Below are 12,137 nucleotides of genomic sequence, written 5' to 3' on the forward strand. Positions count from 1 at the left end.
CAAAGCTGCCTTGGCACAGAACCATAATCCCCCAGCACCACCTTCTGGAATTGGCCAGACCGGTAGAAGTGGTACCACCACAAAGCAGTACCTCCAACTCCCAACCTGGACCGCCTATCCAGAAGGATACCATGGTCGATGGTATCGAAAGCCACTGAGAGGTCCAGGAGAACCAGCAGGGATGCACTCCCACTGTCCCTCTCCATGCACAGGTCGTCATACAGGGCGACCAAGGCAGTTTCAGTTCCATAGCCAGGCCTGAAACCAGATTGAAATGGGTCTAGATGGTCAGCTTCCTCCAAGAGCTCCTGGAGTTGTCCCGCCACCACCCGCTCGACCACCTTGCCCAAAAACGGGATAATAGCCACTGGCCTATAGTTGGCAGCTAACTCTGGGTCCAGAGTCGCCATCTTCAGGACAGGCCCGATCACCACCTCCTTCAAAGGAGCAGGGACGTGGCCCTCCCTCAGAGAGGCATTGACGACCTCCAGGACCCAGGTACATATCCCGTCTTTGGCTTTGATGAGCAGCCATGAAGGACAAGGACTGAGCAAACCAGCGGCAGGTCGGAGCAATCCACGCACCTTGTTCACATCCTCAGGCTGCACCGGTCGACACTCATCCTGTAAAGGTGGATGAGACGGCAGTCTGGATGCTATTAAAAGGATGGTGCAGAAACTCCAGCAAAGGCAACCGAAATATCCATATGTTAGTCCATTTGTTGTGTAAGACCAAAGGACACCTATTCCAAAATTGAGAGTTTCGTTGACTCCTCCACCCATGGTGTTATATGGATAGCCTGTATGAGTCGGGTTGAACTTTGAAGAGGCTGCGTGGGGGATTTCTGGAAACGCGTGTTGCAGAATGCAAGAGCATCCACTAAGGGAAGGCAGCAGAAGGGAGGAGAACAAGGGCATGCAAACAAGCGTGAGGGGAGTCCAGCTGTGCAGTGTGGCCCTTCCGCAGTGCTTGCATGCACTGCCTTGTCTCTTCAGTCCTAAGTCTATCCATACTGAGCAGGAAGGTCCAAAAGGAACTTCTACTCCAGTTTACTTGGACTCAGGAGCACTCAAACCTGTGTGATCACAGGCTGCCCAAACTGGTACACATGCCCATGGAATGCAAGTAGAATCTCTCTCCAGAACCTGCTCTTCAACCCAACACAATATGGACTAGAGACATGAGGTTGGGATCAACCTGTGTGGTCCTGTCCATTTGTACACCCTTTTCCGACATGATGGCTTAACGAGGCTGGTACATGCATCGATTCCTAATCAACAATCACAGCTTGAAAAGTACCATTAAATCCAGATGTGCTGTTACTTTCTGAAGCAGGGCTGAGCTACCCAGGTTCCTCTGGCTGGTTTGGACTCCTGTAACTGCTCCGCATTAGCATTGCCAGCTGAGACTGCTGGGCATTGAAGCTTGTTCTAAATTCTGTTACGGCTTCATTATGTGCCTGTTTTTAAGAAAGAAACACGAGCTAGCCCTCTCCTACTCAGGACTGCTATATTACTGACACGGAAGTGATTAAGTCGCCATACCTGCCATGACAAAAAGTGCTAGCCTGCACTTTATTAAGTCATTTTGTTCTACATGTACTTAAGATCAGCTCTTTGAAAGGTTGCATATGCATAAGCCAGTGAGGAATATCACCCTGAATCTCATCCGCTCTTTAAGGAGTCAGAGTCCTTTGATATACAATTTCAACCCACCCAAAATATGTGTAAAAAGTGTTTTCCTAAGCATTTAGGTACGGTGATCAAGAACTTAATAGGCTGGAAATTATCACCTCTTCAACGTTGAAAGGTTTTTTCCCCCTCAAATGGAAATATAGGAAAGAATCAGCAATCCCTTAAGTATTCCAAGTAACAAACTTTAGTTGAACTTGCAGTTTATAAGTTGCTATGAGTTCCTCTGCTATCAAGGGTAGGAAGATGGTGATACATTTAGGACAGCAGACTTTAGCAAAGGTTATATTGCTACTTTGTTTTACCATGTTTATACTATTCTGTGTTTTACATATGTGACCTTGATTTATCGGGAGAGATTGAGAGAGAGAGAGAGATTGAGAGAGAGAGAGAGAGAGAGAGAGAGACAGAGAGAGAATTCAATTTTCCTGTTTGTCACTTGTCTCCTTGTTTTTAATTCATTTTGATTTTCATTTTAACTATGGGGTCAGGAAACTAACTTGTTTTAACAAGTCATTTTGACGTGTTTTCATTTTTAACTTGCTATGTTGATGCACATTGGCTTATGCTGGTCTACGTCCATAATAAAATTGATTGATCACTGTGACTACCCTTCAGCCTTATCAGAACCAGGATTCAACCTGTCATGTGTCACCCACATTTAACTGCTGACTGTATCACCAGGTCTGAATGCTTCACTGCAGCTTATTGTGGGGTTATTGAACCAGGGATGAGTTGTGGTACCTGCAAATGTCAGGTTGCATAGATGAACCCCGCTCAGGAACTGTCATATACCAACCCAGCATACCTGAAGCTGTTCCTACCAATGACCCTAAAATATACCATGGGTTGTTTAACCCTTCTACCACCCACACCTACCAGGTTTGCACAATCTCAGGTGGGGCTTGCAGATTCAAAATGGCAGCCACACACACCGTAGCCTCACCTGTTGTGGATGGGCTGTTGTGTCATGTGATTAGCCTGTGTATCTTTCTCCCTCTCTCTCTCCTCTTGCTGCCCTCCTCTGTTCCCTTGATTCAGTTGGTCTATCTTGGTTTTCTCCTTTCTTAGAAAACATTATGAGGACGCTATTGATGGGATCAACGTCAAGTTGAGGTGCTGCCCTGTTAGGTATCTTGACTCCTCCAGTTGAGGACCATAGACTGGATCAGTCTTCTCTGCCCATTGGCCATATCGGCTACAAGTTGTTTAAATTACCTGGTAGACACCAGGTTGCCTGACATGGCCAGTGCATTAAGCATTCAGATGATATTCAAAATGCGCCTCACTCACGCTTACCAAGAATCATCCATCAGGAGAAAAGCAAAAGGTTGGGCTTGGAGTTTGTATGGCTTGAATGTGTCTTTAATTTTGAACAGGAGCTTTAGTTAATTCATAGGAAAGACCTTGTTGAGGACCATATGGCAATTAGTTAGAAAAGGAAAAGAGATCGCAATTTAATTAATATTCTAATCCCAACGTTAACAATCTTCCTGCCAAGTCAGCAAGGCTGCTTGTTCTGTTTGCAATCCTTGCGATTCATCCAGGGTGACACTCATCAGCTACCTCCAGAAAAGAAACCCACTTGTAAATTTAGCACAAAAATTAGCGAGCATCAATATGTCATAGAAAAGTTTTAATCGGGGCTGTCAGCTAGCAGTTTTTCTGTCGACAAACACAAAGGGACCTTTCTCGCAACGTAATTTACTCAATCTTGGCTGGCATGAAATGCGCCTTACCAAGTCGCTGAGTGACCTGAGGCGTAGCAATAGGATCAACCTGCGTGTTGTCGCTTTTTACTGTCTTGCAGGTAGATTGTGTCTCCGGGAGGTGACTCGTCCCCCACCCACCCAACCGCCCACCCACGCCTCCTCCACCCATGACAGCCATGAGAGTTTTGCTGCTTTTGGCCCGTGTGGTGCTGTTGGCTGCCTGCCACTGCCAAGCCGTCAGCTTTCCCGAAGATGATGACCCGATTAATGTTGTCGACTATCACTGTAAGTCATCAGCAAACCAAGCATGCTGCTTAATTGTGCCTTATTTTATTGTCAGGCCAAAGTAAGCATTCCTTTTGGAATTCACCAGGTTCATTTACTTGTCTTTTGGCTTTAAACAGAACACTTAATTGTTACTTTTTAAATTACAATCAAATTCGAATCAAAAAGGGTACAATACTTCCATTTCTTTGGGGGTCTGTCTTTTCTCAATGTGCTTGCTGATGCTGGCCATCTTTTATTCATTTGCATTCAAGGCATAATGCAAGGAGTTTAGTTTAAGCCCCTCTGCTCCCAATATATACAGCTAATCAATGCTGCCTATTGATTCCTTAGCTCTGTAATCCTGAGTGATGGCAACCCATTTTCACTTGCAGATTCAAGGCAATATCCGGTATTTAGAGGACGCCCTTCATGCAATGAATCCCAACACAGGCTGGACTTTCAACTGATGCTGAAAATTCGAGACACACTTTATATTGCTGGCAGGTAATTTTCCTGCAGTCAGTTGATTAAATTAAAATTCCCTCCTTCCTTCATTCCCTCACACCAGCACACATGCTGTCCCTCGCGTTTGCATTTTATCTGTGCACCTTGCTTAAATATAATCCATAGCATGGGGCTGGGAAGCATTGGAAGGGAGGAACTAAGTATCTTCCGTAAATTGAGCTCTGCTGGATCAGGACAAAGCTCCGTCTTGCTCAGCACAGGAAGAAGGCGCAAAGGTGCCTGTATGAAGCGCAGAGATAAATTGCTAGGGCTGTTTCTTATTTATTTGTTTTAACTTCGGTACCACCCAATAGCCAAAGCTCTCCGCATAGTTTTGTAACACTTTCGTATGATCATCCAGACTTGGTAAGTGAGTGAGGCTTTTTGATGTGTCTTATTCACTTTTTTTAATATATAGGGATCAAGTTTATACTGTAAATTTGAATGACGTTCCAAAGGGAGAAGTTGTTCCAAGCAAGGTAAGCAGGTACACACACACACGTTTTTAAAAATGATTTTAATATTGAAATCATTCTTGAAGAAAGACTCAATATTCATTTTTCTTTGTTCTGTCGCAACAGAAATTAACGTGGCGTTCAAAGCAACAGGATAGAGAGAACTGTGCCATGAAGGGAAAGCACAAAGTAGGTTTGTCCTTTGTTAAAAGGATGACAAGCATACAATATTTAAATCATTGTTAGCTTACAAATGCTATGCTTGTGACCAGTTTGGAACTGATCATGAGTTACTTTATTCATGCAAGAGTAAGTTTTTCAGGTCACGGGGTGGGGGATGCTTCAGTTTCCATTTCAGATTTTTTTTTATAGATGGTGGACCATCCAAAGGACTCCAAATTTACAAGAAATCCTAATGAATTACATTTGTTAGGTTTATAGCAGCCTTCCCCAACCTGATGCCCTCCAACTGACTACAACTCCCATCAGTCAACAGGGCAAATGGTCAAGAAGGCTGCAGCTTGCGGTCCAAAGCAGGTTGGAGGAGGCTGGTGCACAGAAAGCTGGAGCTATTTGTCATCTGCTGAAGAGTGTCAAGACTTTATTTCCATTTATTTATTTTATTGATATCCGTCCTTGGCTTCCGCAAGGACCCAGGTGGCCAACAAAATCTTCCTTTCTACTTTATTCTCATACCATCCTGCAGGGGAGATTATTTTTATTTTTTTGATTTTTTTGATTTATATCCTGCCTTTTTCCTACAAAGGGCTCAAGGCAGCTTACATTATCTCTCCTCCTCCATCTTATCCCCAGAACAACAACCCTGTGGGGTAGGTTGGGCTGAGAGACTGTGACTGGCCCAAAGTCACCCAGTTGGCTCCATGGCCGAGCGGGGACTCGAACCCAGATCCTCTGAGTCCCAGTCCCATGCTCTTAACCACTACACCACACTGGAGATGAGGCTGCCCAGTTGCCCGGGGAACTCCATGCTCTAGTGGGGAGCAGAACTCGGGGGTTCCAGTCCCCCAGTCTGATGCTCTAACCACTGGCTCCTGTATAAGTTAGTTCATCCCTCTTTTTGTGTTCTTCCATTTAGTTTTTCTTTCATACTGTTGATATTTTGTCATCTCAATTTTCTACACCTCTGAGTGAATGCTCATAGTTTCTCTCTATTTGTCTTCCATTTTTAGGATGAATGCCATAATTTTATTAAAGTCTTTGTCCCCAGGAATGATGAGATGGTCTTTGTCTGTGGAACTAACGCATTTAACCCCATGTGCCGCTATTATCGGGTAAGGAGCAATGCCTGATAGAATATGAGCAATCCTTGAGCAGAAACGGTCTTCTCTGCCCGTGTGGGTTTACCTCACGTACCAATGACTACCATGTTTATCCCACAATTCCTCACAAGGAATCAGGAGGGTGTACGTGTTTGTCTTCCCTTCCCCTTTACCCTCGCAACAATCTTGTGAGGTAGGTTAGGCTCAGAGAGATGGACAGCCCAAATCCATGCAGTCACTTTCATGTCTGAACAGGGATTTGAACCTATAGCCCCTTTGTCCTAGTCCAGAACACTAACCGCTACACTGCACTGCTTCTCTTCCATGAGCAATTGTTTGCCACATCCTATTGAGCTGTCTGGACTTGATGTGAACCGGACAGGGCATCAGCATGTGGGGCCAGTGCTAACTTGCTTCCTGCCCCTGGCTGTCCATGATGGCAGCCAGATTAGGGCTGATCAGGTGGCCCCCCATGGCCTTCCCATGATGGAGGCTCCAAAAGAGCAACCCTACTGGACCAGATGCAAAGCCTGTCTCAGCCAGCAGCTTGTTTCCCAGAGTAGCTAGCCAGGAGTCCATGGGAATCCCACAAGTACATCCTGGGAAAAGCGTCCTCTCCACCGTGGTTCCTCCCCATGTTGATAATTCAGAGCGCATAACCATCAATTGGACATAAAAAGTTGTCCTCCTTTGCAAAGCTCCTTTAGGAGCAGTTCTCAGAGCATGACACGGGCGATTAGACCAAGTCTGACAGCCTGAATGATGGAGTATGCAAAACAGCCCCGCGCCTCCATCACACCATCCTGCAGAGCTTGAAGGGACGCCCCCAAACCGTTTATCTTCCTTCTCCAGTTGAGTACCTTGGAGTATGACGGTGAAGAAATCAGTGGCTTGGCAAGGTGCCCTTTCGATGCCAAACAAACCAACGTTGCCCTCTTTGCTGGTAAGAACATTGTGTCTAATGAATCCTGATGCTACATTATATAGACAGTGCAGGAGGAAGGGAAATTTTCCAGAAAGATGCATCACATCAAAGGAACTGCATCATATCAATGTGAAAGTGCCTAATGCATCTGTTTTGGAATTAGAAACCATGTTACATTAAAGCAGGAAGATCTAGCTGGCAACATCCCTCCTCCACTGAGTTGTGCCCCAAAATATTTTTTCCCAGAGCCCTGCTTTGATTATGCTCTGTTTCTGGTTTCATTATTGCTACTAGCTAAAGCATTGTTACCACTATTACTACGACTTCCATCAGATCAGTCTAACCAATTAATTGACTGAACGTTGCAAAAACAAGAAGCACTGAGTTTCCATACATGATCCATACAGACCTTCCCACATTGCTTTTCATGTTGCCTGTTTTGGAAAGCCAAAGGGCCTCTGCAGATCCCTATTTAGGTGGGATCTTCTAGGAAGCGCATTTTGGTCCATGCGCACACCAAGCCAATGACCTCAAGCTATCCAAGCTCATGTGCTTCCTACCTGTGAAGCCTGGGCAGCACCAAGTTTTATAGAGAGCCGGAGCGTCTGTAAAGGAGCCCACATTTTGGTCCCCGGACCAAACATCTGCATCACCTCGTGGCCCCAGGAATGCTGAGTTGACCATCCTTGTGTAGGAGGAATGTTTGGGAGAAAGGATATGAGAAAAAGACAATTGTGACAGAGTATCAGATTTCTGCCTAATTGTTGTTGTTAGTCACGAAGTCGTGTCTGACCCATCGTGACCCCATGAACAACATTCCTCCAGGCCTTCCTGTCCTTCACCATCCCCCGGAGTCCACCGACTGCTTCAGTGACTCCATCCAGCCACCTCATCCTCTGCCGCCCCCTTTTTCTTTTGCCATCTATTGTTCCCAGCATTAGGCTCTTCTCCAGGGAGTCCTTCCTTCTCATTAGGTGGCCAAAGTATTTGAGCTTCATCTTCAGTATCTGGCCTTCTAAAGAGCAGTCAGGGTTGATCTCCGCTAGGAAAGACTGGTTTGATCGCCTTGCGGTCCAAGGGACTCGCAGGCGTCTCCCCCAGCACCACAATTCAAAGGCCTCAGTTCTTTGGCGCTCAGCCTTCCTTATGGTCCTGCTTTCACTGCCATACATTGCAACTGGGAAAACCATAGCCTTGACTATACGCGCTTTTGTCGGCAGGGTGATACTGTCTCTTAATCTCCCTGTATGTGCTGCTGTTCTAGATGGCAAATTGTATTCCGCAACGGTGGCGGATTTCCTGGCCAGCGATGCGGTTATTTACCGAAGCATGGGAGATGGATCAGCTCTGAGAACCATAAAGTACGATTCCAAGTGGATAAAAGGTACTTTTAGTAAGATACTTACAACAAATACATGCAATGCCACTGGGAGCTGCTAACAGGATCCTCTGTGAATCTAGGTATGTCTTAGGCTGGAGGGGAATTGTCCTGTTCCCACGAGCCCATCATTCCCTATTGGTTCAGTTTCCTGGTCACAATCCTCTTTGTCGATGTGCCGATTTCCTCAACAATTGACTCATTGTTTCCAAGTATTTGAGGCTAGAGGCACACCTTTTAAAAGTAATTAAAATTAAAGGTACACACAATACCATAAAATCCCAAATTAGTACTGTTGTGTTATCTTAACTATTTGGTTAAAGGTCATGGTCTTGATATGTAGCTGCTCACAGCAGCTGAAATGTTTAGAGCCGCGACCTGGAAGAAAGGTCCACTCCAACATTACTCGAATGGAATGGTAGAAGATAGAATATATCAATTTTATCACAAATTAACTTATTACATAAAATCAAGGGATAAGCACCTACATTTATTTTAAAAATGGGCTCTATTTGCAATGTTCTGGAACAGATCACCAAAGCAAAATACAATATGCTATAGAAAGGAGTATTTTATTGCAAAGACTATTACTGTTCCAATGTGTTGTGGACCTCATAGAGGTCCTTCTTCAGGGAAATACACAGAACAATATAAATGCAACTTATGCTTTAAGATTTAAACATGCCCATGTGTTGTATGAGTTCAAACAAAATAGCTTTTGGAAGAAAATCCTGTGGCTACCCCATTGCTTTTGGGGATTTCCTATTTTTGTTGAATAATAGCAAATATTCTGGAACAGCGAAAATCACAAAAATACATATTTTCTTTACTTGATTGTATAGTTGTGTGTGTGTGAAATATCATTTTATATGTATATAAAATGTGTGTGTGTGTTATATGAACATAGCATATTTTCTGTATCAAAATACAATTGGAGGCACACTTCATTTACACCTGAAAAAGTTTTGAGCTTTTTTTCTGTTATTGTTTTTACAGTGGCCTGTTTTATACATAACAATAAGCAATTTTTACTGTTCCATGTTCAAGTTTCATGCTCACATGTGCTCTCTCATCCTCCTTCCTCTTCTGACAAGGCAACAGGAGTTCAAAAGACTATATTAACTGCCTTTTAATATGGCATCAAAGCTCCAAACTGTGGTTAATCTTAACTATTTTTAAGAAGCAAGTCAGTTTCATAAACTATGGTTTGACATTTCAACATTTCAACTAACTGTAGATAAGATGAACCTCGGTTTGAACCTTAGATTCAGCCTCAGCTTCAGACATAATGTTCAACTATAATTAGTCTAAAATCAAAGGGAAGGCTGCCAGACATCCAAGGGAAGCTGATATGTGGCAATTCCTAAAAATGGCTCTTTGGATAATAGAGGAGGTTCTCCACCTCGCTTCCCCTCCTTCTGACATCCTGCTTCCCTGGCTTTGAGGATCCAGTGCTTCAGCGGGAATGTTTAAGGGCCAGCTTTGTAGCTGTGGACTTGCATTCTTCTTTCAGCTATCAGTAATTCAGCGGCACACAACCCAAGCGCAGAACTCCAGCCTTTGTCTTCATTCCACAAAAGATTTGGCCCCAGAATGAAACTTTTCTCCATCTCCACCCAATCAAATAGGTTAATGAATGAAGCTGTAGCAACAAAGACCCGGGCTTTAATACAATTCCTCTGAGGCCTTTTTACAGTCCATTAGCGGATATTAGACATCTACACATTCACTGCAGCTCAACTTCCTCTGTAGTTGGATGTCCTACAGTGCCTGAAATGCAGCAAGTTCGCTTTGAATCTCCGTGTAGCTGCAGCAGAGCTTTTGGCGTCTCGCTCCTGCCAATCCACCTAGAAGCAGCAACAGTTTCCTGTCTTACACGTCGGTAAAGATTGTGCCAGCTGTAACCCAAAGACACTCGTAGCGGCAGGCCCGTAACTTGCTGCACAACTTGTGAGAAGCGCAACGAGCTGGCCACCCGCTGTTCTGAGCCCTTCGTGTAAATCTTACACATTTGTTTGGATCTAGTGGGCTATGTCGTTGTGATGTCTTGGCTTGATTGGGGTTGTACCCAGCATTTCGGCCAAGAAGGATGGTACTCCAGCTTACAGGCATGGATAATACTTGATTACTGGTGCAGCCCTGTGGTTTGCACCCTCAGTAGTCATATGCCCTGAAATGGGAGGTTTAAACACATCCAAGACAGAGTGCAGGAAATGGCAGAGGCAAACTCTTGCTCCCAGCACTTCCTGCTCTGCACTTCAATTAGATGACCATTTTCAGGCATTGAACTGAGACGCTCGAAAGGGCAGGGAAGGATGCTGGTGCACCATATACGTAGCCTCCCCTGCCCCATCCCACTCCTTGCCTTTACTGCCTCTCCGAGGTTGGAGAGGTGACTTCAGAGAGGCAGCAGGCACAGTTATTTCCCTGCCAGCTGTGAGGGAGCAGAACATGGACAGCCTGCCCTAAGGGCAGAGTTCTGCCTCTAACTTAAGATCTAGGAATCCAAATTATCCTATGGCCCCTCAGTTCCTGTCTAGCAGTCACAGGACCACTCACTAAAAACAATAATACAAGACATGAGTGTTGAGCTGGGGCCTGGGAGAAAGGAATGATCTACGGTCAACAGTGTCCCAAGATCATGCATCTGATCTAAACATTCTCTGCACAAAAAATGATAATCTGCAGCATACTTATTTTAATGATAGAATTGATAAGTTTGCATCCAACGAAGCTTGAAAGAAACTGCTCTGACTTTATATACAGTGTAATGTTATCACATAGCTATGGTTCCCCTGTGTGAACGTCTTCATTAATTCCATACTTTTGTAAATGTATTAAAGGTTATAAATTTATAAACAATCTTTTTATCAGTGCTAAATTATCAGCAATGTTCTGCTTTCATTGAGTAGAGAAAGGAGAGAACAAGTTTGTGTTTCTCATCAGCACATGCTCTTAAGTTTGGGTCTCCCAAGGTTTGCTAGCTGAGAGCCTCCAGTTGCTTTAATCAGGGACTGTCTACACTGGCTAGTTTGAAGATAGGGGACCTTTTCCAGCAATACCTAAAGATGGCAGCGATTGAACCAGGAACGTGTCCATGCAAGTGCCCTGCAAGAGAGCCAGGATCCTTCCCCTTGAACTGCACAAAGCAGCTTGGGTTCTTCGTGGCCTGTTTTGGTGCTGTGTTGTGCTCGTTTCCGGCAGAGCAAGTCTGAAGCTCTGTGATACGCCCGGGGCAGGCAACACCAGCAGAAACCAGAAGAGCCAAGTAGCAGTACTTGGCTCTGCTACCCTTGTTGCAGTCATGTTGTTGTTGTTTTAAAGTATGGGCTGATTTGCGCCCCGTTCCTGCACGGGCTCCAAGGAGTCTCCAGGCCAGGAGTACGGCCTGGTTCGTGCCTGCCTCCCTTCAGCAGCGCCGCATCCTCAGGCGCTTTGAATCCCACACGCTGTGGGCTGCTGCTTCCAGCCAAGCCATGTGACACCTTTTTCTTCTGCCCTAGGAGAAAAATGACTCACTTCCTCTTCCTTGCATCTTTCAGAGCCCCACTTCCTCCATGCCATTGAGTACGGGAACTTTGTTTATTTCTTCTTTCGAGAGATTGCTGTGGAACATAATAATTTAGGCAAGGTAAGAGTAAATACAGCTGTTTGTTATGATAAGCGACAAAGTCTCTGGATAATTTGTAGAGGACTAAAAATATGCTTGCTGTGGAGTGGCTGACCCCATTTCCTTTCTACAAGGGCTGTTAAAAACAGGGAGAGATCCTATGTTCATACTTCCAATTGCAGGAGGATGTTGTGGTTGTTGGCGATGGTTGCTTTTCCCAGTTTGCTGCCCTGTTTTCAGGAGCAGAACCTGACATTATGTTGTTGAGAGCAGAACTCAAACACTACAATACTTACAGCTGAAACTCCCAAGGGA

General features: G+C 44.8%; 1 protein-coding gene across 2 annotated transcripts in view; it reads left to right on the top strand.

Annotated features, from left to right (window-relative positions):
- The first annotated feature begins 3,577 nt into the window (after positions 1–3,577).
- The window catches only part of SEMA6D (semaphorin 6D), a 30,338-nt gene continuing 21,778 nt past the window's right edge, over positions 3,578–12,137 (top strand). For both annotated transcript variants that reach the window (XM_044439019.1, XM_044439020.1), the window contains exons 1-8: positions 3,578–3,688; positions 4,063–4,174; positions 4,593–4,653; positions 4,756–4,818; positions 5,820–5,921; positions 6,762–6,852; positions 8,099–8,218; positions 11,755–11,843. In XM_044439019.1, the coding sequence (XP_044294954.1) occupies positions 3,580–3,688; positions 4,063–4,174; positions 4,593–4,653; positions 4,756–4,818; positions 5,820–5,921; positions 6,762–6,852; positions 8,099–8,218; positions 11,755–11,843 (747 nt within the window). In that variant the 5' untranslated portion in view covers positions 3,578–3,579. The remainder of the gene's footprint in view (positions 3,689–4,062; positions 4,175–4,592; positions 4,654–4,755; positions 4,819–5,819; positions 5,922–6,761; positions 6,853–8,098; positions 8,219–11,754; positions 11,844–12,137) is intronic.

Source organism: Varanus komodoensis, unplaced genomic scaffold, assembly GCF_004798865.1.
Source record: "Varanus komodoensis strain SLA01 unplaced genomic scaffold, ASM479886v1 scaffold33, whole genome shotgun sequence".
In the NCBI taxonomy this organism is placed as follows: domain Eukaryota; kingdom Metazoa; phylum Chordata; class Lepidosauria; order Squamata; family Varanidae; genus Varanus; species Varanus komodoensis.